General features: G+C 36.4%; 1 protein-coding gene across 1 annotated transcript; it reads left to right on the top strand.

The window, feature by feature from the left end:
* Positions 1–1,947: 1,947 nt before the first annotated feature.
* Positions 1,948–5,839, top strand: LOC145292307 (uncharacterized). Its single transcript, XM_080138634.1, has 2 exons — positions 1,948–2,782; positions 5,775–5,839. The coding sequence occupies exons 1-2, from the start codon at positions 1,948–1,950 to the stop codon at positions 5,837–5,839; spliced, it is 900 nt and encodes a 299-aa protein (XP_079994760.1).
* Positions 5,840–24,149: the final 18,310 nt, after the last annotated feature.

The following is a 24,149-nucleotide window of genomic DNA, read 5'->3' as shown; positions in this document are numbered from 1 at the left end:
GCATAGGATTAGCAAATCTCTCGACGGTGGCAATCTTTCTAGGGCAATTGCTCTTGACATATCTAAAGCCTTTGATAGGGTATGGCATAAAGGTTTACTTCATAAGATCGCTAGCTATGGTATAGCTGGAAAAGTCTTCTCAATTATTAAATCATTTCTTTCTGATAGGTTCATAAGAGTAGTAGTTGAGGGGCAAAAATCAGAAGCTCACAGTATTAATGCCGGTGTCCCTCAGGGATCCATCCTGGGCCCAACTCTTTTCCTGATCTACATTAATGATCTTCCAAATCATATCCTTACATCATTTGTAGACATTTATGCTGACGACACTACCATTTATGGTACCACATCTAAGACAGTAAACGAGCAAGTACTCTCCAATTCTCTCTCCTCTGATCTTGAGCATGTAGTACAATGGGGAAAGGAGTGGCTGGTTACTTTTAATGCATCTAAAACCAAGCTTCTCTCTTTACATCATCAACATTTTAATCCACATTTGTCATCAATTGAAATGAATGGCTCTCGTCTTCAGGAGGCCTCAAGTTTTGACAAGCTTCTGGGCTTGACCATTACTCCTGATCTTAAATGGAACACGTATATCAAATCTGTTGCCAAGGCCGCTGGAAAAATGGTGGGATCTTTCTATCGATCCAGTAGATATCTCACTGCTGATGCTATTCTCTATCTATATAAGAGCCAGGTACGTCCAAGGATGGAATACTGTTGCCACATCTGGGCAGGAGCTGCTAGAAAGGACTTGTCCTGCCTTGATAGAGTTCAAAATAGACTTCGTAGCCTCGTAGGAGATGTCCTTTTCTCCTCCTTACAACCTCTATCTCACAGAAGAGATGTTGCGAGTTTGTCTCTGATGTATCGTTATTTTCATGGAAAGTGTTCAACTGAGCTTCAATCTATGGTCCCCCCTCGCCAAACTTTCACAAGAAACACTCGTCTAGCTGTAAACACTATCAATAATTTCCCCCACTCTTTATCTGTGCCTAAACCTAAACATAGATTCCATGAACAAAGCTTCTTTCTTAGAACTGCACGCCTGTGGAATTGTCTTCCGTTTTCCTGCTTTCCGGCTGACTACAATATGGTTGTGTTCAAGTCTAAGGTAAATAAGTTCTTGATGAGCCGTTCCATATAAGTTATTAAATTTACCAAATTTTCATTACTAATGATTACTATATTGACCAACTTCTACTGTACACTCTTTAACCGTTATCCTTGAGTGGCCTCTGGGCCTTGATAATGTGGTGATGCCTTTGTAAAAAAAAAAAAAATATTACGTAACGTACTTACTATTACGCACGACAGTAGAGAACTTAAATTCTATTTGACTGGATGTTTCCCGTTTTACAGCTTTTCGTTTAATATTCAAAAGAAATATCATAAGATTCAGATTTAAAAGAAATCCGGTATTTTATCTGTTGTGGTATATTCTCTCGATTTCCGTCCAATATATTCCAGGATGGAAGGCTGATACTTTGGCGCTATAGATAATAATAACTAAATGGACAGTTTTTAAGTTACCCGTTATATCAATTATTGGATGAAAGGTAAAATAACAAATGATTTTAATACCATTGATTGTATATCGATTAAGGCTACACTCGAAATATTCCATTACAAATCGTGAACATTCCCGATATGTTTCATAAAATGCTAATTCGATCATCATGTGTATGTGATGGTCGAATTAGACATATTTTACCAGAACTCATCAGTTAATATAACATTTATGAACACCATGAATCAGTAAGCAGAGTGGAATTTTCTATAAGTTACTCCCACTTATTAGGTTTACATATTTTTTGTCTTTTATTCCAAATATTGTATTCTCTTATGATTTTGTGTATATACTCTTAAAATTCTTTACTTACAGATAGATGTAGAAACCTTAAAGACGGGCAAATGTGCTGTCGTGCCCGAGTTGTCAAGAAAATGAGTTTGGATACAAAATGTTGTGGCACACGTGTCTACGAATCATCGTCGTCAATCTGTTGCAGAGGTAAAATTAGACCAAAGCGGGGAGTTGATTCAAAGTGTTGTGGATCGATTGTCTACGTATCGAAAACTGAAATGTGTTGCCGAGGTGCTATTCGGAAAACAGAAGGATCAAATTCAACATGCTGTGGCACAAAGGTCTACATGCCAACAACTGAAATGTGCTGCAGGGATAAAATCCAGAAAAGTATAGAACCGAATTCAAAATGCTGTGGCACGAAGGTCTATACACCAAAAACTGAAATGTGCTGCTTGGATAAAATCGGGAAAAAGCTGGAGTCCAATTCAAAATGTTGTGGCAGGAAGGTCTATACACCAAGAAATAAAATGTGCTGCAGGGGTAAAATCCAGAAAAGTATAGAACCGAATTCAAAATGCTGTGGCACAAAGGTGTATACACCAAAAACTGAAATGTGCTGCTTGGATCAAATCCGGAAAAAGCAGGAGTCCAATTCGAAATGTTGTTGTAGGAAGGTCTATACACCAAAAACTGAAATGTGCTGCGGGGATAAAATCCAGAGAAGTATAGAACCAAATTCAAAATGCTGTGGCACAAAGGTCTATACACCAAAAACTGAAATGTGCTGCTTGGATAAAATCCGGAAAAGGCAGGAGTCCAATTCAAAATGTTGTGGCAGGAAGGTCTATACACCAAAAACTGAAATGTGCTGCTTTGATCAAATCCAAATAAAGGAAGGTGATAAATCAAGGTGTTGTGGCAAGAATAGCTATAACACTGATACGCATATTTGTTTAAATAATCAGATCCAAAGTAAATCCTGAAGGGCTTGTTGCCACCCAAATCCTAGTGAAGGCAAATGATCACTGCCAACTAGAAGTCAATGGCAAGCGGCTCTTGCGATAACGCAAATTCAATTGCACAGATTATCGAAAGAAGTAGAGAGTACCGGAAATCTGGGGAGACTTGTTCTCACCTAGATGCCAGGGAACACAATTGGTTATTGTCAGTGAGTAATCTGTGACGATAGCCTGTATAAGAACTCCTTGTAACTACTACTACTACTACTACTACTACTACTACTACTACTACTACTACTACTACTAATAATAATAATAATAATAATAATAATTTCGTTTACCAATGTCTCCCTGAAAAGAGATTGATTTCATTCTCAGAGGACTTTCCTTCAATCCCGGCTCCAAATCAGAAGATTCAAAGATCAAGGGTTTTCCTAAGGATGGTTGTATCGACAATATCAGACGTTTGAAAGCCGTCCAAACCATAGGGGATTCATAGTTTTTTTTTCAAATATCCTTTCAGACGACTTGATACAATACCTAGCGTACCAACTACGACCGAGATTATTTGTGTTTCAAACCCGTGTATACGCCTTATTTCCAAGGCCAACGGAGCATAATTGCCCTACTTCTCGTTCTCCTTCTCTCTTACGTTCATGTCCCAAGGTATTGAGAAGTCTACAATTTGCAACATTTTTTAGACCTTGTCAATAACGACCAATTCCGGACGATTATGTTCTAATTGCTTGGTCGTCATAACACGTTTGCCCCACCATACCTCTACATTCCCATCTTCAGTTGTTCTCATTTCATCAGGCACCTCCTCGAGCCACTTTCCACCACACTTCACTCAAACTTCTTAAAAATCTCCCAGTATATCCGAAGCCTTATGCGATCGTATCTTTTGCAGTACTCTCTCTGGGTCAATCCGCTACACCCTGGTGCAAAGTGCACAATTGACTCTCAAAACTTTCCACAAATCCATTCTGAACAATTGTATTCCTAATCCCTGTTCTTGTGCTGCATAAACAAAAGCTTCAGTACTTTTAGCCAGATACCCATTGCTATAATCTTTCATCAGTCACATCTGCTACATCCTGGAATAACTTTCTAATCAGTTTCTTCCCAGCCAATTCATCTGCCCTTTCTCTGTTCATACATTTCGTATACTCCGCCTTTGTCTCACATACTTCCACTTCATCGGCCACAACCCACTCCTCACTTCTAATCACATGCTCCTTTAACAACGTCTCTTCAGCTCTAACACTATCTTTCACACATCAATCCCCTTCTAGCGTCTTTCCTCTCCTGATACATCCTTACTACGCTACTTCTAATGTGCCAAACATTGCTAAAATTTTTATTGTTTTGATATCCATGGCACCCAACTCCTTGTTAGAGAATTCTAAAATTCCCGCATTGTACCTCAAAACATGAATGCCAACGCATTCACCGCTTTCATCAGATTTCCTCCGTACACATTCGACTTCACAATCAGCTTCACCCTTCTAAGATACTCCTTATTGACTTTCTCTTTCATCTCTCTGTTCATGATGCCTACACCCTCCAGCAATCCTAAATATCTATACTCTGTTTCTTTTATTTCTTTCATAACTTCTCCATTTGGCAACACTATTCCATTCGAATGCACCTTTACTCCTCTTTTTACCACCAGCAATAATAATAACAATGATAATAATAATAATAATAATAATAATAATAATAATAATAATAATAATAATAATAATAATAATAATCTCAAACTTTAATTCTATAAATCTATACCATCGGAATCAAATTCAACCCAAATTAAAACTGCATGAATTTTTTTTTCTATTAAATATTGTACACAGATCTTCTATACTCCAAAAACATTAAAAATATAAATCTTCTATACTCCAAACACTGTATGATCCAATGTAATTGGGAGAATGCAACTACTACTACTACTACTACTACTACTACTACTACTACTACTACTACTACTACTACTAATAATAATAATAATAATAATAATAATAATAATCTCCTTTCCTATATAATAATTTGACTGCAAAAATTCCTTTCTGGACCAAAGTCTCGTAGGTTTGCAACAACACATACCACATACAAATTCAATACACCTAGCCTATTAACCACTATCTTATGCATCTTTCGACTATCATTACATACACATTCAGTCGTGATAATAAAATGCTACATTACATCCTACGAGCAATACCATCACAATCGCACGATCTTTAGAGGAATGAGTTCCAACTTTTCCTCCTAATTATTTAGTCCTAACACCGCTACTAGATCACACCGTGCCCTATTCTACTTTTTCCTACGATAATTCATTATTACATGCATTAACATAACATATTCTTCCCTTTCACATATTCATAAATAATGATGTTTCTGTTGTGTCATGGAACAACAGTGAAAATAAGAACAATCAAGTCGAGGTTCGGTTAAGGAACAAATGTATTAACAATAATGTACAAAGATAGGAAAGCGTGTATGTCTGCTGCGCACTCGGCTAGCAGTTGAAGTGCAGTCGCATATCTCTCGCTGGTGTTGGAATTACTAGCGCTATTTATAGTGCTAATCGGTGTAAATTCCTCTGTTCAAGGAAGGCCGGTACAACACACCCTTTGAAAATATCCCGTCTGGGATTAATAGCGTTTTTGTTTTGGGTTAACCCTAATCAATTCTGTTAATTTCCGTTTTCTGTTTGATCTTCTGTTCTCCGGAGCTGTCTCTGGTATCGGCACCTGAAAATTGTCAAACACTGTGTCCATGATGTCCTTCTCAGGCGATCTGGTTACCTTACTGTTCGAGTATCTTTTCCGAATTTGGTTAGTGTGACGTTTGTGCAGTCTCTTAATCATAAAGACCATGTTGCTTATTTGTTTCTCAACAATGCCGGACTCCCAGAAAGTCGTATTAATTTTGTGAATCTTGTAGAAGAATATTTCGCCAACTTTATACCGTTTTTTTTGTTATCTTTTTTTTTTTTTTAGGTTTGGCCTATCCTGGTTTGATAACAACTTGTGGAAAAGCGATCAAACCTTGCGTCCGAACATAACCTCAGCAGGTGTCTTCGACATTTCGATGTTTGCATGCGAAGTAACTCTTTAGACTTGTAAAAAGTGTTGATTGACTTATCCGTCGGCGACCCACCAGATTTTTTCAGAGCTCTCTTGAATGTGTCTACGAATTTCTTTGCTTGCCCATTACTTCTTGGATGGTATGGCGGAATGGTTATATGCTGGATTAGATGATTCTCGCAAAAATGTTTAAATTCGGTAGACGTAAATTGCGTTCCATTGTCTGTAACAATGCACTCTACTATTCCAAACCTAGCGAATAGTTCATACAGGAAGTTGATAGTTACCTCGGATGTCAGATTCTTACATTTTAATACTTCCGGCCATTTAGATAGTCTGTCTACAACAATGAGATAGTAGAACCCATCCAGCGGCCCTGCAAAATCTAAATGAATCCTAGACCAAGATCGGTCCGGTTTTGCCCACGATCCCAATTGAGTCGGAGGAGCTTTCATAGTTAATGCGCATCTTCTACGCTCCCTGATTTTTTCTTCTATATCCTTATCCATGTTTGGCCAATAAACGAAAGAGCGCATAAGGCTTTTCATTCTTTATATACCTGGATGTCCTACACGGAATTCCTTGAGCATTCTTTTCTGTAATGTCGCAGAAATTACCACCTTGTCGCTATATAACAGTTATAAAGTTTTCGCAAATTGAATAAATTTCTTCATCCAATTCGTTATTGCTGATCCTTTCTTTCGTGCGTATAATAAATTCGTCAACTTCTGCCTTACTCTTAATATCATCAAGCATTACTGGAAGTTCTCTTATTGTGTCACACAACGTATTTTTTACTTCAACTTCCGCTAGAATGGCTGCTATTATCATATCCTCCAATGGTTCTGTCTGCTTAGGTATTAACCTTGATAACCCGTCTGCATGACCAAATTTTTTGGATGTTACATACTCCATTTGAAAATTGTAATTCAGCAGTATGGTACCCCATCTTTGGAGGGTTTTTTTTTACAATGTGGTCACCACTTATCAAGGCCCGGAAGCCACTCAGGGATAAGGATTATTGTAAGTACAGTACGTTAGTGTGGATATTTAAAGTGGTTACTTAAGGGGGCGGTTCATCAGGAATTTGTTTACGTTGGACTTAAAGACATCCAAGTTGTAGTCAGGAGGGAAGCAGGACGACGGAACAGAGTTCAATAGGCGTGCAGTTCTAAGAAAGAAGCTTTGTTCATGGAATCTACGTTTTGATTTAGGCATAGATAAAGAGTGGGGAAAGTTTTTTTTACAGTGGATTCAGCTAGACGGGTGTTTTTTGTAAAAGATTGGTGAGGGGGGACCAGAGATTGGAGTTCATACGAGCACCTGCCATGGAAATAACGATAAAACAAAGATAGGCTTGCAACGTCTCTTCTGTGCGAGAGAGGTTGCAGGGAAGAGAAAACGGCATCCCCCACTAAGCCACGAAGTCTATTTTGTACTCTGTCAAGGCAGGATAGGCTGTTTTTGGCAGCTCCTGCCCAGATATAGCAACAGTATTCCATCCTTGGACGTACTTGGCTTTTATATAGATAGAGAATTGCATCAGTAGTGAGATATCTTCTGGAGCGGTAGAAGGATCCCACCATCTTTCCAGCGACCTTGGCAACAGACTTGATGTACGTGTTCCATTTCAGATCAGGAGTAAAGGTCAAGCCCAGAAGCTTGTCAAAACATGGGACTTCTCCTAGACAAGAGCCATCCATTTCAATTGATGCCAGATGGGGATCAGAGCGTTGATGATGTAAAGATAGGAGCTTGGTTTTAGATGCATTAAAAGTAACCAGCCACGTCTTCCCCCACTGAACCACTCGTTCGAGATCAGAGGAGAGAGAATCAGAGAGAGCTTTGTCATTTACGGCCTTTGATGTGTTACTGTAGATGGTTGTGTCATCAGCATAGATGTCAACGAATGATTTAAGTATGTGTTTAGGGAGATCATTGATGTAGACCAGGAAGAGAGTTGGGCCCAGGATGGACCCTTGAGGTACTCCAGCATTAATACTGCAGGCCTCTCGTTAATAATGGTTTGTGGTCTATTTGAAACAGAAATTGCCTATTTGTAACTATGAAATTTCTTTACCGCGAATATAATGTTTAGCGCCTCTTTTTCAATTTGTGAGTAGTTCTTATCGGCTGGCAAAAATGATTGGGATGAATGTGCTATGGGTTTCACTTTTCCATCATCCATTTTGTGTAAAATGCATGCTCCTATGCCATAGGAGCTGACATCGCTGGCAACTATAATTTCACGCTTGGGATTATAATGTACCAGAAACAAGTCAGACGTAAAAGTCTCTTTAATTTCCCGAAATGCTTCTCGCCCTCTTGCGTCCAGACCAATTTTTGGTCTCTCCTTAACAGTTCATTTAAAGTTGACCTTAGTTTATGCATATTTGGCACAAATACATTTTAGTAATTTGCCAAACATAAGAAACTGTAAAGACGCAATATTTTCTAGAGCAGGCATATTATTTATTGCACTCGATCTATCGATGATTTGCCCCAAGTATTTTATTTTCTCCATGAAAATGTACATTTTTCCTGTTTTACTTGAAATCCATAGTTCTGGATCTTTTTGAATATTTGGTTTACATGAGCTTTGTGTTATTCTTTGCTAGTGCTTTTCATTAACACATCGTCCAGGTACCCTACTGCAAAATCCAACCCATTTAACGTAATGTCCATAATTTGCTGAAAAATCGCAGGGGCGACTTGGACCCCAAAAGGAAGTCTGTTAAACTTGTACAATCCCTTATGGGTATTAATACATAGCAGCTTTGAACACTCCTCATCGACTGGAACTTGTAAGTACGTTGTAAGTATGTTTTCGAGTCTTTCTAATTCACCGTCTATCTGTTCTATAGCGACGTTTGGAACATTTCTTTTCTTTCTGAACACTGGCTGTTCATTTACTTTTACGTCAAATTTTGCTACTGCTTTTGTACACCTTCCCAAACCGCCTGAAAATACGTCTGGGAAATTCTCTTTTAACTCCCTCTTAAGTTTTTCTGCCTCCACATTCGAATCCTCAACCTTTTGGCAAAATGAGCTTAAAGGCAGATCGCATAGTCTAAACTTTTCGAACAGATCAGTTCCAAAGAGGTTGTTTGATTTTCGCATGACAAAAATTCTTGCTTTTTCAGCCCTGTTTTGGAAAGAAATATTAGTTAATAATTCTCCTTCGAAGGTAATTTTTTCACCACTGACGCTTCTCGCCGTTTTATGTGATTTAATCATAGTGGGTCGCCCAAGCCTCTTCCATGTCTGTACATTAATAATGGAAATGTCAGACCCACTATCAAGCTGTAGCCTTACTTTCTTTTTAAACATTTTGACCTGTGCATATTTCCGAATATTTTGTTCCTCAGGTTCAATTTTCGTAAGTTTAATGGCTGTCTTTCTACCAGATTTTTTCTACAATGCGATGTTTTATGCCCTTTTTGGTGGCAGCTGTCACAGTGGTGTAATTTGTAGGGACACTCATTGTACCAATGTTTATTTCCACACCTCCAACATGGTCCAGGTGGATCTTTTCCCTGTTTCCTTCTCTGGTTATTTTTCAAGTCGAATTTTTCTTGTGATGGTTCTTTTTAATATGCGACACTCCACTTTCCTCTGTGTCACGACTGTCTTGTTTCAACGCAATAAACCATTCACAGTCTTCCGCTAAGTTTTGTAGTTTTAAATTCGGTTCGTTTTCGAGTTTATTTAAAACACGACGCCTGATTTCAGCGCCTTTAAGACCAGCCCTTGCACAAATATTAAACATTTAAAATTATCTGATGATAATTCCTCCAGTTTAAAATCGTCGCAATGTTTGTTCACTATACTTGCATCAGTAGTGTAGTCGTCTTCCTCTCTTCTAGTAACATTCATACATTTATATCGCCTATGGAAAAGATACGTTTTTGCAGAAAACAGTTCTGTAAGTAGCGTAACTATTTCTTGGAAGCTCAACTCACTGGTCTTTTTTTGAGAGAATAAAATTCACGAACTTTGTATGCTCGGCGGTTCTTAATTTCCTTAGCAAAAGCCTAATTTTTTTCGCGTCTGATCAGGTACTACAATCCGATATAAAATATCTTCATATCGTCTATAGTACTGGACGAAAGTGACATCGTCTTCTGGATTATAACTGAAATTTTCAATAGCGGCCCACACAGCTGTTTTAAAAAATGCGTTGTGATTATCGTCCGCTTTAGTTAACTGTGTCGCCTCCAGAATTTTCTTTTGTTCCTCCTGTGTTTTCATCAATATTTCCTCAAAGCGTTTCTGTTGTTGAAGCATTTTTTCTTCAAATGCTTGTTTAAATCTCTCTTCACTTTCTACTTGTTATTGAAATTGCTGCTTTTGCAACGCGAGAGTTTGCTCTGCCTGGAATTGAAACAATTCCAACAGTGAATCGTTGAATTTCGCATCCATCATACGAATTCAGTTTACAATTTACGCTTGTATTAAATGAATATTCCTTAGTAAAAAAAAAATCAACCAAGTTTTCTTTTCCAATTCTTTTGTTTGAAGAACAACAGTTTAGCAGTCCTTTTGTAACTTAATTTGTTGAACGCTATATTTGTAGTCTTACTAGAAACAATCCAGCGAAATAACATTTGTTTAAGATTTTTTTGTATTTACACGCGTTTTTACGTAGCAAAATAAAATCCGTCGCTTTAAATATCCGACGAATTCATATGGGAAACTTTTAGTTTTTTTGTTTTTTACCCTCTTTGCCTTTGGCAAAAATGACTTGATTCTTTACGTGTTTGCTAAGCACAAATGATGTTCACGAATAATTATGTTTCAGTTTACAGTTACAAATGATGTTCACGAATAATTATGTTTCAGTTTACAGTTACCCAAAGGTGCTGAGTTCAATTCTGAACGAAGGCAGTGAAAAAAGTAACATTGAAAACAGAGAATCAGCAACTATGTCCCAAAGCCTAGCTGGAGTCCGAACACGGTACCCCCGTAATAATAATAAAGGGTTGGGTTCGAGACTCCTAACAAACGGTTCCCCAGTTCGATACAAAACACCTGACGAAGGCCGGAGGGCAAAACGGCCGAAACGTTGTGACAATAACAACCAAGATGAGGAAGTCAGTCCGACAATCTCAATCAATGAAAACACCTCATCTCAAAAATACAGACAATTACTAAAGTCAAGCGTGTTTTTTTTTTTTTTAAATAATTGACAATATTCGCGTTTTTTCGCTGTAAATTTTGGTAGCAATTTTTTTCCGTCGCCAAATTACTATTTTTGTAATTAATTCGCTGTTAAGTCTTGCGTATCCAAATATCTGTTGAAATGACGAAGGTGTTCTGCCGTAATATATATATATATATATATATATATATATATATATATATATATACTTGTTTATTGTTATATAAACATGCTCACATCCCGCTGCTACAAATAGCCACTTGTTTCAATCAAACAACAGATATCATCAGGCAGCGACTTGACTATTCAAAAATTCAATGAATAATAGATTATTCATCAGCTATTTGTAGCAGCGGGATGTGAGCATGTTTATATAACAATAAACAAGTATTATCAGCTCTTTTTATTGAGCACTATCTAACAACCTCGTTGAATTCATTAGTCCATTACTTTTGAATATAAAAAAAACCCGAGTATATATATATATATATATATATATATATATATATATATATATATATATATATATGTGTGTGTAGAGAGAGAGAGAGAGAGAGAGAGGGGAGGGGAGGCAAATGTGACTACAGAAATACCCTGGCCATATACCGCTAAGAAATCGTCTGTGTCCACCGGAAACTCGAAAATGAAATGAAACGTAAATTATTTATTTATTTATTTATTTTTATAATATTATTGGCTCATAAGGAGCTTTCGCACAGGTCATTAAGGATTTCTCACTGAAAACAGTCTGTGGTGTTCTCTGGAAGCTAAGTGACAACAATCTCCCAAGTTTTCTAGTGCTCTCCACCTTTTCTGAAGACATTTGCAAATGATCTTGCATTATCGCAACAGTCGCCCATCATCGACCTCTCGCTATCATGGGCCATTGATCTCCACTGGAATTTGAGTGACAATAAGCTTCCCAAAGGTCCCACTTCTCTTTACACTTGTTCAGTGGAGGTCTGGTCAGTGCTCTCTCCCCAGTCTTTCCAGTCTCCTTGACCCTTCTCGGCTATTTGGCATCATTCTTTTGTGGGGGCGGTTATGGGGTAATGGGTGAGGATGGGAGATGGGAGAGGGATAGAGAACTTATGGATATGCATCTTCAATGTTCTTGGTTCCATGTAACGCTTCTTGTTTTGTTTCTGTAGCAGTTCGTCTGGTCCGCACGTGTGGCTCATGTGCATTAGTCTTCGCATTCAAGTTTTTCTTTAATATTTCAGCTGTTTTAATTATTGTTATTCGTTGTATCTTTCCAGTCGTTCCGCTGATTCAAATTTCTCCAATTCTTTTTAAAAGTTTTTCGGAATTGTTCTTAGTGTTCCTACTATTATAGATACTATCTTGATTTTGTATATCATCCATATCCCTTTCAGTTCTCTGGCTAGCTCTTTGTATTTGTTCCGTTTCTCCTTTTCTTTGATATTTGTCTTGTGGTCAGCTGGAACAGCAAAGTACACAATTCGGCAGAACTTTTCTTTCTTGTTAATTGTTACGACATCCGGTCTTTTTGCTAAGATCGGTTTATCCATTTGTATGCCCATGTTCCATAAGATTTTGTGATTATCGTTTTCAGTTACTTTAACTGGCTTATGTTTTTACCATTTGCCTCCACATTCGAGATGCAGTTGTTTGCACAATTCCCAGTGTACTTCTCTGTCCACTTGGTCGTACCTGTTCTTGTATTCCTTTTGGGCCAGTATGCTACATTCACTATGTGGCTTATAGTCTCGTCTCTTTGTCTACAGAGTCAGCATTTGCTGTTTTCTTGTGTTTTGTCGATTTTTGCTTTGATGTGGATTGTTCTTATCGACTTATCTTGTGCTGCTGATATTAGAGATTCAGTTTCTCTGTTTATGTGTCCTTTTCTCATCCATGTCCAAGGGTTTTCGTTATTCTCATCTTTTATCATCCTTACAAATCTTCGGTATAGTTGTTTCTCTTCCCATTTTTCGTTTCTTGTCTTGTCCTTTGTCTCTCTGTTTTCTGTTTCGTTATTTTTTTTCAGTGTCTCTCGATGCCATAATTATTTTTTAGTGTTTTGCATTATGTATTTTGCTAGTTCTTTTTTGGTATCACTCACACAGTCTTCTATACATACCAGTCCCTTCCCTTCGTCTTTCCTTTTTCCGTAGAGTCGGCCAACATCGTCATCGTCATTCAGGTGTAGTGCATTGTGCATGGTCATGAGTTTTCTAGTCTTCTGCTCGAAGTGTCTCAGTTCTTCTTTAGTCCACCCTATTAACGGTCCAGAGTATCTTACTAGTGATACTGCCCATGTATTTATACCTTTTATTCGGCGTCTGCTATATAATTTAGTTTCCGGAAGTTTTCATGTTCATCTGAGGTATTTCTTTCCAATTCTCCCTTTCATTTCTGTAGCTTAGCAGAACTCCCAGGTATTTATAGGCGCCTTGCTCCCCTAGATCCCTAGTTAGTTTCATGCATTCTGTCGTCTCCAGTTTTCCCTTTCTTATAACTAGTAGTGCACATTTTTCCATATCAAATTCCATTTGGATATCCTGGCTGAAGATCCTGGTAGTGTTTCTTAGTGTCTCAAGTTCATTTTCGGTTCTTGCGAAAAGTTTCAGATTGTCCATGTACATCAGGGGAATCATTTTTTCCTCTGTTTAGAGAACTTGAATCCGGGTTGGCACTTTCTCAGAATATTGTTCCGGGGCATCATGGCTATGATGAACAGCAATAGTGATAGTGAGTCTCCCTGGAAGATGCCTCTTTGTATGTTAATTTCTGTTATGTGTTGTCCATCAGCTGTCAGTTCAACTCTCCACATTTCCATTGCATTTTCTATCATGCTGATAATCCTGCTTGGTATTTTATACATTTTTAAGCATACGACAGGATCTTCCAAACATGGATAATAGAATGCTATTATCCATGTTTGGAAGATCCTGTCGTATGCTTTTTTTGTAGTCGATCCACGCTATGGCGAAATTTTTCTCCTTCTTTTTACCTCCTTTAGGATATTTTGGTCTATATGTAGTAGACCATGTGTTCCTCTTTTACCTTTTTGGCATCCTTTCTGTTCTTCGGGAAGAAGTCCATGATTATTCAGGGAATGGTAGATTTGTTCCCTCAGTTGTGCTATTAATATTTTCCACATATTGGATAAGTACGTGATCGGATTATTCTTGCTAGGGACGGTTTCTTTCTCTGTGTTCTTCTGTATCTGTATTCTGTGGTCTTACCTTTTGTCATCCAATCTGGCACGTTTATTTCTTATATACATTTTCTCATGTTTTAAGCTAGTCTTTTGTGTAATGTTGTGAATTGTTTAAACTAGTATGCATGTATTCCGTCGTGTCCTGGTGCTCTCCAGTTCGCCATTTTTTACTATGGTCTTCCTCAGGGTGTAATAAACAATGGACAATCGACAATTCCTCCACTATCCAACAACCTTGCAATTGTTTGCCCAGCAACTGAAAACGTAAATCTGCTTACTCAACGTTTTGCTTCCAACTCCACTTTCGACCCAGCAGGCCACCCCTCCCAAATTTCCCATTGCAGACAGTAGCCACACTCAATGACCTGAAAATCACCCCTTCTCTTGTTCGTGATGCCATAATAAATCTAGACAACTAGAAGGCACGTGGGTCTGATTTTATCCCTGCTATACTACTAAAGAAATACTCTCCAAGCTCTACAATACATGCATTAACGAATCTTACTTTCCCGACTGCTGGTAAATTGCTTTTGTTATACAAGTTTACATTAATTCTGGTGTAAGAACTGGCCCACACAATTATCGCCCCATCAGCCTCCTCCCTCTCCTCACCAAAATCTTTGAGTTTTAATCAATCAAGCACTAGTCTGCACTCACAGAAATAAACTTTTATCTAACCGACAGTATGAATTCAATACGGTTCTACTGCACACATCATAACTGTAAATCCCGAACGTATATACCAAGTACTGGATAAGGCAGGAAAAGTTAGGTGAGTAGCCCTAGTCATATCTAAGACATTTGACAGGGTTAAGCACGATGGTCTTTTCATGAAAATCAAATCCTATGGAATTGCTGGCCGTACACTTAACATATCAAATCCTTTTGAGATAAGAGAAAAATCCAGGTTGTCCTCGATGGTCGTACATCAAGATAACATTATATATATGCAGGTGTGTCACAGGGGTCAATCCTCAGACATTTATTATTCCTGATATTCATTAATCGTCTCCCTGAAAAAATTGTCTCTGAGATGGAGATATTTGCTGTTCTATAACAAACACGAGGGTAAAACTAATGAACACATATTTACATAAATTGCTTAAATTCTAGAGGAAGACCCCCAGTCTGTAGTGGAATGGGACCGTAACTGGTTGGTAAAGTTCAATGCTGATAAGACTAAGTTTATAATCACAATAAATCTTCTCAACTACTGATTTTTATGTCTAATGATACATTGCCTGAAAATACTTTGCTCAATCCCCTAGGGTCATCATTCACAGACAACACGAATTGGAACAAATTCATTTAGAGAATTGCCAAGGCTGCTGCGAGGAAGGTGGGCTCTCTCCACCGTGCTAAAATGTTACTCACACCTGAGAGCATTCTGCATCTCTACAAGGCCACGATTCCCCCATGCATGGAGTATTGTTGCACATATTTAGGCCTGTGCATCTGCCACCAATCTCTCGCTCTTAGACAGGTTCAAAAAGAAATTGCCAACCTAATAGATCCTAAACTATCAAGTAAACTCCAACCTCTGTCCCAATTGCCGAAACGTGGCATCTTTGTGCCTGTTTTATAAGTACTTCAATGGCAAGTGCTCTGATGAACTCCGAGCATTAGTACCCCTCGACGACAATGCCCTCGACAAACCTGACAAGCAGTAAACTCCCACCTCTAGACCGTAGATATTCCTAGATATTTTAAAGCCTTCTCCTTGAATAGCTTTTTCCCTCGGACTGCTGCAATTTCAAACCCCCTCGGGCTTCTGCTCTCCTGACTGTAGTGGCATACAGAAATTCAAGTGTAATGTGAACAGACATCTCGTTGCCCAACTCCATAAATAGTATCCTTGCACATCTGGTTTCAAATAATAGCCCCTCACGACTAAGTGGTTCTGTTCCTTGTTTGGGGTGAAATGGCAATAAAAATTTTTGGCGTCCAAGTAATAGTTTTAATTTTTGAAATCACTGAAATATATTGAGTGTAATATAATGATTAATAGAGAATTGCCTTTATAATAATAAATACGAAATCTGCATGAACTAAAATGCATTTAAGCATATTTCATGACCGAGCAAACAACAACAACAACAACAACAACAATAATAATAATAATAATAATAATAATAATAATAATAATAATAATAATAATAATAATAATAGATATTTTGTGTTCTACCACTACAATTTTACGTAGAATCACTATACACCTTTCTAATTTTGGTTTAATTCAAAAGTATTTAATAAAAAGACAACTGTCTTCTCTGAATTTAGAAAAAAAAATAGGTTACAAAGTGAAATGATGAGCTTTTGTAATTAGCTTATAAAATCAAAATATTTTATTCTATATGAATTAAAACTCAGAAATCAGCAATAAATAGCATTAAATACGAAACTAATAAAAATATTTAATTTTTTATGTAAATAAAATTTATTTTCGGATTAATTTTCTGTTATTCTCACGGTAAAGCTTTTATTTGGAACTAGATTTTTAAATTACCGATTTTCTCTTGTTTTTCCTTAATTGTTATGTTTAATCTGAAGATCAACCAACAAAGAATCGAAAGTGCTCCTGATACACATTTATTAATATTTTCTACAAAAAAAAAAGAAAATTTGGAAAAATTAGATTATAGTAAGCCCCACTCACCCCCATGGTTCACTACAAATTGTGTAACTGTCATTGCCCAAAGAGGGTGCATTACGCCGGTACGTATGTCATAGGTCAAATACAAATAGGCAAAAATTCATAGATGTTAGAAATCATTGTAAGAAAGAAATAGCGACAGCCAAAAGAAAGTATGCTGAAATATTAGAGACGCATAAAATCACAAAAGATAGGAACTCTATAATAGTGTACTGAATAAAGGACAATCAGTAATTCCCCCACTATCCAACAACCAGAAAGTTACATGCACGGCAACCAAGAAAGTGGAACTGCTTGCCCGGCGATTTACCTCCAACTCTACCTTAGAGTCAACAAACAACCCCCTCCCAAATTTCCGTATACGGACTGAAGCCATACTAGATGATCTGAAAATCACCCCTTCTTATGTCTGCAATATCATAAAAAAACTTAGAAACTTCCTAGGTGTGTGGGCCTGATTTTATCCCTACTCTACTAATTAGGAAATGTTCAGCTGAGCTAGCCCCCGTACTTTCCAAGCTCTACAATAAATACCTTATTGAATCTTGCTCCCTAATAGCTGGAAGATGGCCTCTCTGGTACCAGTGTATAAGAATTCTGGCGAAAGGACTAACTCTCTCAATTATCGCCCTATCAGTCTTCTGTCTCTCTCTCTCTTCAATAAAATCTTTGAGACCTTAATTAATCAAGCACTAATCCACCACCTCGCAAAAGCAAATCTCTCTGACAAACAGTATGGATTTAAGTAATGTTGTTCTACTGTAGATATTTTAGCAGTCATTTCTGAAAGCATATACTACGCACTGGATAAAGCGAGCAAATTATATATCCAAGGCCTTTGACAAAATCTGGCATGAGGGTTGCTAATGAAAATTAAATCGTACAGTATAATTGGGCCTATACTAAATATAATTAGATCCTTATTAGACGATAGGACCATCCAGGTTGTCATTGATGGACGCACATCCAAACAGCATAGCATTAATGCGGAAGTGCCCCAGGGGTTGATAATTGGACCACTATATTCCTGATATTTTATAAACGACTTCACTGATAATATTGTGTCCGAGATAAGTATAATTACTAATTATACAACGCTCTATAACATGATGAGGGAAGAACGGATGTACATAAATCTGAGAATGGCAGAATCGTTAGAAAAGTACGCCCACGCCATAGTGGAATGTCTTCCTAGACTGAAACAGTAGATTTACTATAGTGACTATAGTAATTTTATTTAACTAAATAAAATAAATTATATATATATATATATATATATATATATATATATATATATATATATATATATATAAAATTCGAGATTGTTATTTTCCAAAGGTACAGTAACCAATAAAATATAACGAGGTTAATACAAGAGTGCTCAATACTAAAATAGAACAAGACGTACTTTTTATGTGTTTTTATAACATTTGGTTGTATCTAAATGTTGTGGGGGAATCACCCTCCAAATGGACTGTTCTATCCATTATATAAACCATAGACCTTTTGATCCCAGGTGTGGATTAAACACCAGAGCGACCCTCGCCTGCTCGGTGACGTTTACTACTCTTTTCAGTTGTAACCTTTTTACGTTGTTGTTCCAGCAATACATTGTTTAAACTCTATTCCGTTGTCTGTTTTCTTAGTGGCTTATTGCAAGCCATAACAATAAATAAAACTAAAAGTAGTGTGGATTAGGGTCGATGTTGAGATATAGGAATAAAGTAGAAAGGATTGGGGGTTAAAAAGCCGAGATGGAGATAGTGAAAGATCGGAAGGAAACGGTGTATATATCATAAACCTACAAGTGCATATATAGGATTAATTAGCGGAAACCGGAATCATCCCGTTATAAATTGCTTTTAAGATGACCCGAACTTGCCGCGATCAAAATGTATACATCTAACGTTCTCTCATGCCTACTCCCGCTCAACCACTATCAATCCCATATAGATATGTAAAGAGATAGGGAGGGAAGAAAAAGAAAGAGACGTAAGGAAGAAAAGTAGAAAATAAGAGAAAAAGGAAAAAGGGGAAAGAAAAAGTCGAGAGAGGGGGGATAAAGAAAGGAAAGAATGGGGGGAAAATAATTAATTTATCGGTGGTGATTTACAACATTTCTTTCCAATTGTTACCCGTCTCACATCCCCGTCTATTACACCCACCCTCAATCGCCTCCACTATCACAGTCTTTATTTTATTTATTTACTTATTTATTAATTGTTTGTTATTTTTTATTTATTTGCTACTTGTAGATTTAAAGTTGTATTTTCAAAATGTATATAATTACTAAAACCTCCAGGCTTAGATATAATTTATTGCTATAACTGAGGTCATAATAATTAAAAATAGAAGGGAATACATCGAGTTAGTTACGACTGTTTTGATGATAATTGATAATAATTATTTTTATTGATAATTTTATTGATTATTCATGTACAAATAGTTTTAACAACCGACCCGGAGGTACCCACGTATACATATTTGTATACGTATATATATATATATATATATATATATATATATTTTGACCACTTAACATTTTTTTTTTAGCTCAAATCAAATTAAAAAGTTTTATCCATGTCCAAGTAACCTACATTTAAAATTTCAAGTGTCTAGACTCCAAATTGGCGGAGAAGTTTGGTAGAGTTTTCAAATGCCAAATCGTTGAATTTTGACCCCTTTGCAGGCAAATTTCTGGCCAAAAACTGATTAAAAAGATTTTCCCAAATGTCAATACTTCTTATGTAAAATCCCGAGTCTGTAAACCGAAAATTGACAGAGTTATTTGGTAGGGAAATGCACACACACAGACATTTTCACATTTATAAATATATAGATAGATTCCTATTACGGCTAAAAAAAAGTTTGAGGGAGAATTAATCGGGTATATAACATACATGCATATGCCAATCTTAAAGTAGATGGATTTAATATTTACTAAATCCAAAACTACACCAACTTTGTTAATACCGCACGTGAAAATCATTCCATACAACCATACCCATTACTTACAAACAATTTCTCCACATACTCCGAATATTCAACTATTCATCTCAATTCATTTTCTTATTTTTAAACTCTAAAGGTGAAACTTTCTTTAACCTTAGTAGGCAATCACCTCTATACGACAAAAGCACTGTTCTCATCGCCTCTTTTAATAGGCACAAAGAAGAACATTCGGCCGATAATAACACCTTGTCTCAAATAAGGAAATGAATTAAAAAGAAAGTCGATTATTTTACTAAATGGATTTATAGTCATATTCCAAATGTACAAATTATCCACTCAGTCAGTGTTAAATAAATGATTAGAATTATTGATAACAATGACGTTACTATTTTCGCTTTGCTATTCATACTTACATTTGAAATTAAAAAAAACAAAACAAAACTTTATCATATCAGTTGTTACTGCAACGTAGTAAATCTACTTGTGAATGTTATTTAAAATTACGATCTAACAAAACGAATCAGATTGACGATATTTAGTTTCCTATTTTGATCTTGCCATAAGGATAACCTATTATCCGTTTTCTAAGAACATCTAAGCTTTTTGTATATTTATTATCTAACATCTCTCTCTATGTATGTATGTATGTATGTATGTATTTATGTATGTATGTATGTATATCCATCTGGTTTTCTCTCTCTTTTTTTATCTCTTTCTCTCTATTACCCTATCGCTATATATATCTAGGTCTAAAGAAAGAGAAAGTATGTGTATGCGTGTATGTCTATATGGGTCAAGTTTATCGCTTGTTGCCAGAAGGTGCCTCTACCGGGGAATACCGATGAGGATACCCAGGCAATTTTTGCTAAGCCAGAGTGCTCATTCTTTAGGGGCACTGACAGAACATCTCTTTCTGACCTTGTGTCACATTTTGCTGAGGTGGTACTAAGATGCTAACATACTTTATGACTGGTTGTCCTGCTAGCTGGCATGCGCCTCCGTTATTAAAATATCCAGAACAATTTGGAATATGTATATTCATATATTGTTTTCCAGCAATTAGTAGGAGGGACATGAAACCAAAAATGCATCGACATCCCGCGATGTACCCCATTAAAAACAATCTGCATTTATAAATTATCATTCTTCTAAATGTTGGGTTCCTAAATAATGTTAGCGGGCGCAGAATTACGGACAGATGTCTCTACTATCAGTATATATAAATATTTCCCCACGTTATTAAAATGTTAAATTTTATATTGAAATGTTATTTTTTATTGTCATTAATTTATGTCTCATTTTGTGAACGTTCTCACTACCTTTTTCTTTATCATAAAAAAAACTTTTACTGTAAGCGACTCTATTTTAAATCAAAAATATCGCTATTAAATGGAATATTCCTATTTTATTACTTTGCTTTCTTAACTGAACCTTCAAACGATTAATTGACTTCAACATGAAATGTATCCAACGAAAATGCTGAGACTTGCGCGGTTTTGCTGTGTTTTGTTGACCATAAGCAACCTCATTTGTCCTCAGAGATGTAAGTTACGATTTTATCACTACAAAATCAGGTAATTTATTTTTTTGTTTAATTTAGAATGAAAAATATTTCTATTCTATTGGATCTATATATTTGGGACGACATTGTATTTTTTCGATGCATTTCTATTGAATTCGATAATGATATCATATATGTATTTTAAACTGCTAACTATATTTGAAAAAAAAAGTCTCATTACTAATGGAAAACTAATTCAAGTTATTTATCTCTCCTCCCGCGACAGTGTCGGACAGTGGAATTTTAGAAGCCAGTGTCATGGAGCAAGAGAACTCTAGCCTGAAATAAATACCTGGGCAGCCTTGTTATCATTCTTCGGTAAGGACGCCCCAGGGTATTATCAATAAACTAACCCCTTGTTAAAAAGAAAAGGCAACAAACCTCAACAATGACCTAGATTCCGTCAGCTTTGATATTGAGGGGAGAAGTGGTTGAGCTGCGACTGAGTTACTATTAACTGAAGGTGTTTGTGGCTGGCTTGCAAAACACGTTTCATTGCCAAGTCCAAGCAAGACAACCAAACAAGTGCATACAGCACATGTTTGATATAATAGTTTTCGTCTCCTAGATGCATAAACTAGCAAGATTTACGAATGCATTTTGCTAAGTGAGAATAACCATCTACCTGGCTAGATAAAATTAGGTATTTCTACGCCCCCGTTTGGTAAAAATTAATAGAAATTAGATCGTCTTTCACATGTGTAATAAATACTAGACGTAGTATTAGATATAATAGTCTGAGAGTTTTCTTCAAATATGTACGAAAGTCCTTCCAAAAGTAAGGCCTCCTATTTTTTTTAAATAAAAACAAAATAGGGTTTAGAGCTAAAAAGACTGGAGTAATACCAGTCAAACTAGCGACTTTTTGTACTCCAGAATTTATTTTTCTACATAATGAACACCATTACCAATGCACTTTTGCAAACCTATTTCAGTGCCCCGGTCTTAAAAGTCAAAAGTGCGCTTTGTCACCACTTTGAAATCGATGAACCTATCTCTTTACTGTGCTAACATCAACTGCATCGGCTTCCTAAACGTTTAATAAGCACCCATGAATGTTTATCGATTCACTGTTTCTACATGACGCTTCTGACGCACGTCGATGTTCGGGGTTGCTTTCTTAGTCTCACACCGTCAATATCTGCAGCAGAGATATGAAACTATCAAGCATGACTGCATAAGCTTAGCCATCATAACAATGCAATTTGCAATCTCCTTCTGATCCAGTAGGGCGAAATAAAAAATAGGAGGCATTATTTTTGGAACGTCCCTCATATCTTCATATATTATTTTCAACCGGGGAAAGAGAGGATTGATAAAATTGTGGAAATTCAATAAGACTTTAATAATTGATACTGAATTAAATTATTATTCATTCGCATAGAATTAGTAAATATACACGAAAAGCTCTGCGGCTTTAGTGATACGATTATGCATCTTGCTGTGTCACTGATGACTTAGATCCATGTATATTCACCTTAATAAACCAATGTTAGCGCATTTTGTAGAATATATATTTAACATTTCAGAAATTAATTTAATTTGAAAATATTTCGGTTTACCGCGCGCAAATGATAGACGCTGAATTAAAAAAAAAAGTACATGAAAGATTTATTAAAAAGTGTTTGTATTTATAACGTCTAGATTGTTTATTGAATTTCCTAAGTAAAACAATTTGAATGAAAATGTCAAATTATAGTTTGAATCTGATTTGGCAATAATCAATGTGTAGACATGGAAAATGTGTAATAAACCAAGAAATTTCAGTGATTGGTACGGAAATTTAATTCAACGATAAAATGATTGCCAACGTTACTTTCAACAGAGTTACAGAAAATAAAGATGTACGCATTAAAAACACCGAATTTTTCGGCACATATTGGATGCAACAATTCAATCCTTAGGATTTACCAATCAACGATTTTGTCAGAAAATAGAAAGTCTAACGACCAAGTCAGAAAAACTAAAAAAGAATAAAAAGAGACCTTTCCTGGAGATTTTTGGTCGGTTTCTGTCGATGTAACAAAATCGCAACTAAATTAGAATTAAAATATGACACCCATCCTATACTTAAAAAAAAGAAATGTACATTTCGCCTCGTTAAAGAAAATAAAGGAGGAATTAGAAAGATTAGTACGGACTGGTATTTTATTAGAAGTGGAAAATAGCCAATGGCCAGCACCCACTGTCTATGTAAAAAAAGAAATCCAAAGAAATTCGTATTTATGCCGATTTCTCTACTGGCCTAAATGACGTACTCAAGAATTATCATTATACACTACTGTTATAGCGTCGTTAAGTGTTGCAAAGAAAAACAGAACGCCAGAATAAAGTAACAACATATATTGCAAAACATACAATAGGTGGGATTGTTCGTCGTAGCCGACGAACGATCCAAGTTGGTCCACCGAATATCGACTGATATCTATTTGCTTTCCCACATAAAAAATGTGACACAAGGTCGTTTATAATGTGGGAGAAAATTAGCTCCCCCCAAAGGAACACTCTAGCAGTTTGCAAAAGTAAAATTGCCTTAGTATAGAAAGGGTTTCCTCTCCATTAACTAAGGACAATTTTATATGAGTGCAGCATCTGAGCAGACACCACATTTCAGTCACCAATCAAGTATACGAACGTAACCGGATATCGACTGATATTTATTTGCTTCCCACGTAAAACAAAATGTGACGCAAGATCGTTTTTAATGTGGGAGATAACCAGCTCCCCTCAAAAAGGCCATTCTGCAAAAATAAAATTGCCTTAGTATAGAAAGGTTT

This window comes from Euprymna scolopes, chromosome 13 (assembly GCF_053919585.1).
Source record: "Euprymna scolopes isolate OS-2025 chromosome 13, ASM5391958v1, whole genome shotgun sequence".
Classification (NCBI taxonomy): Eukaryota; Metazoa; Mollusca; class Cephalopoda; order Sepiida; family Sepiolidae; genus Euprymna; species Euprymna scolopes.
This window is presented reverse-complemented; position numbering and strand designations above follow the sequence as displayed.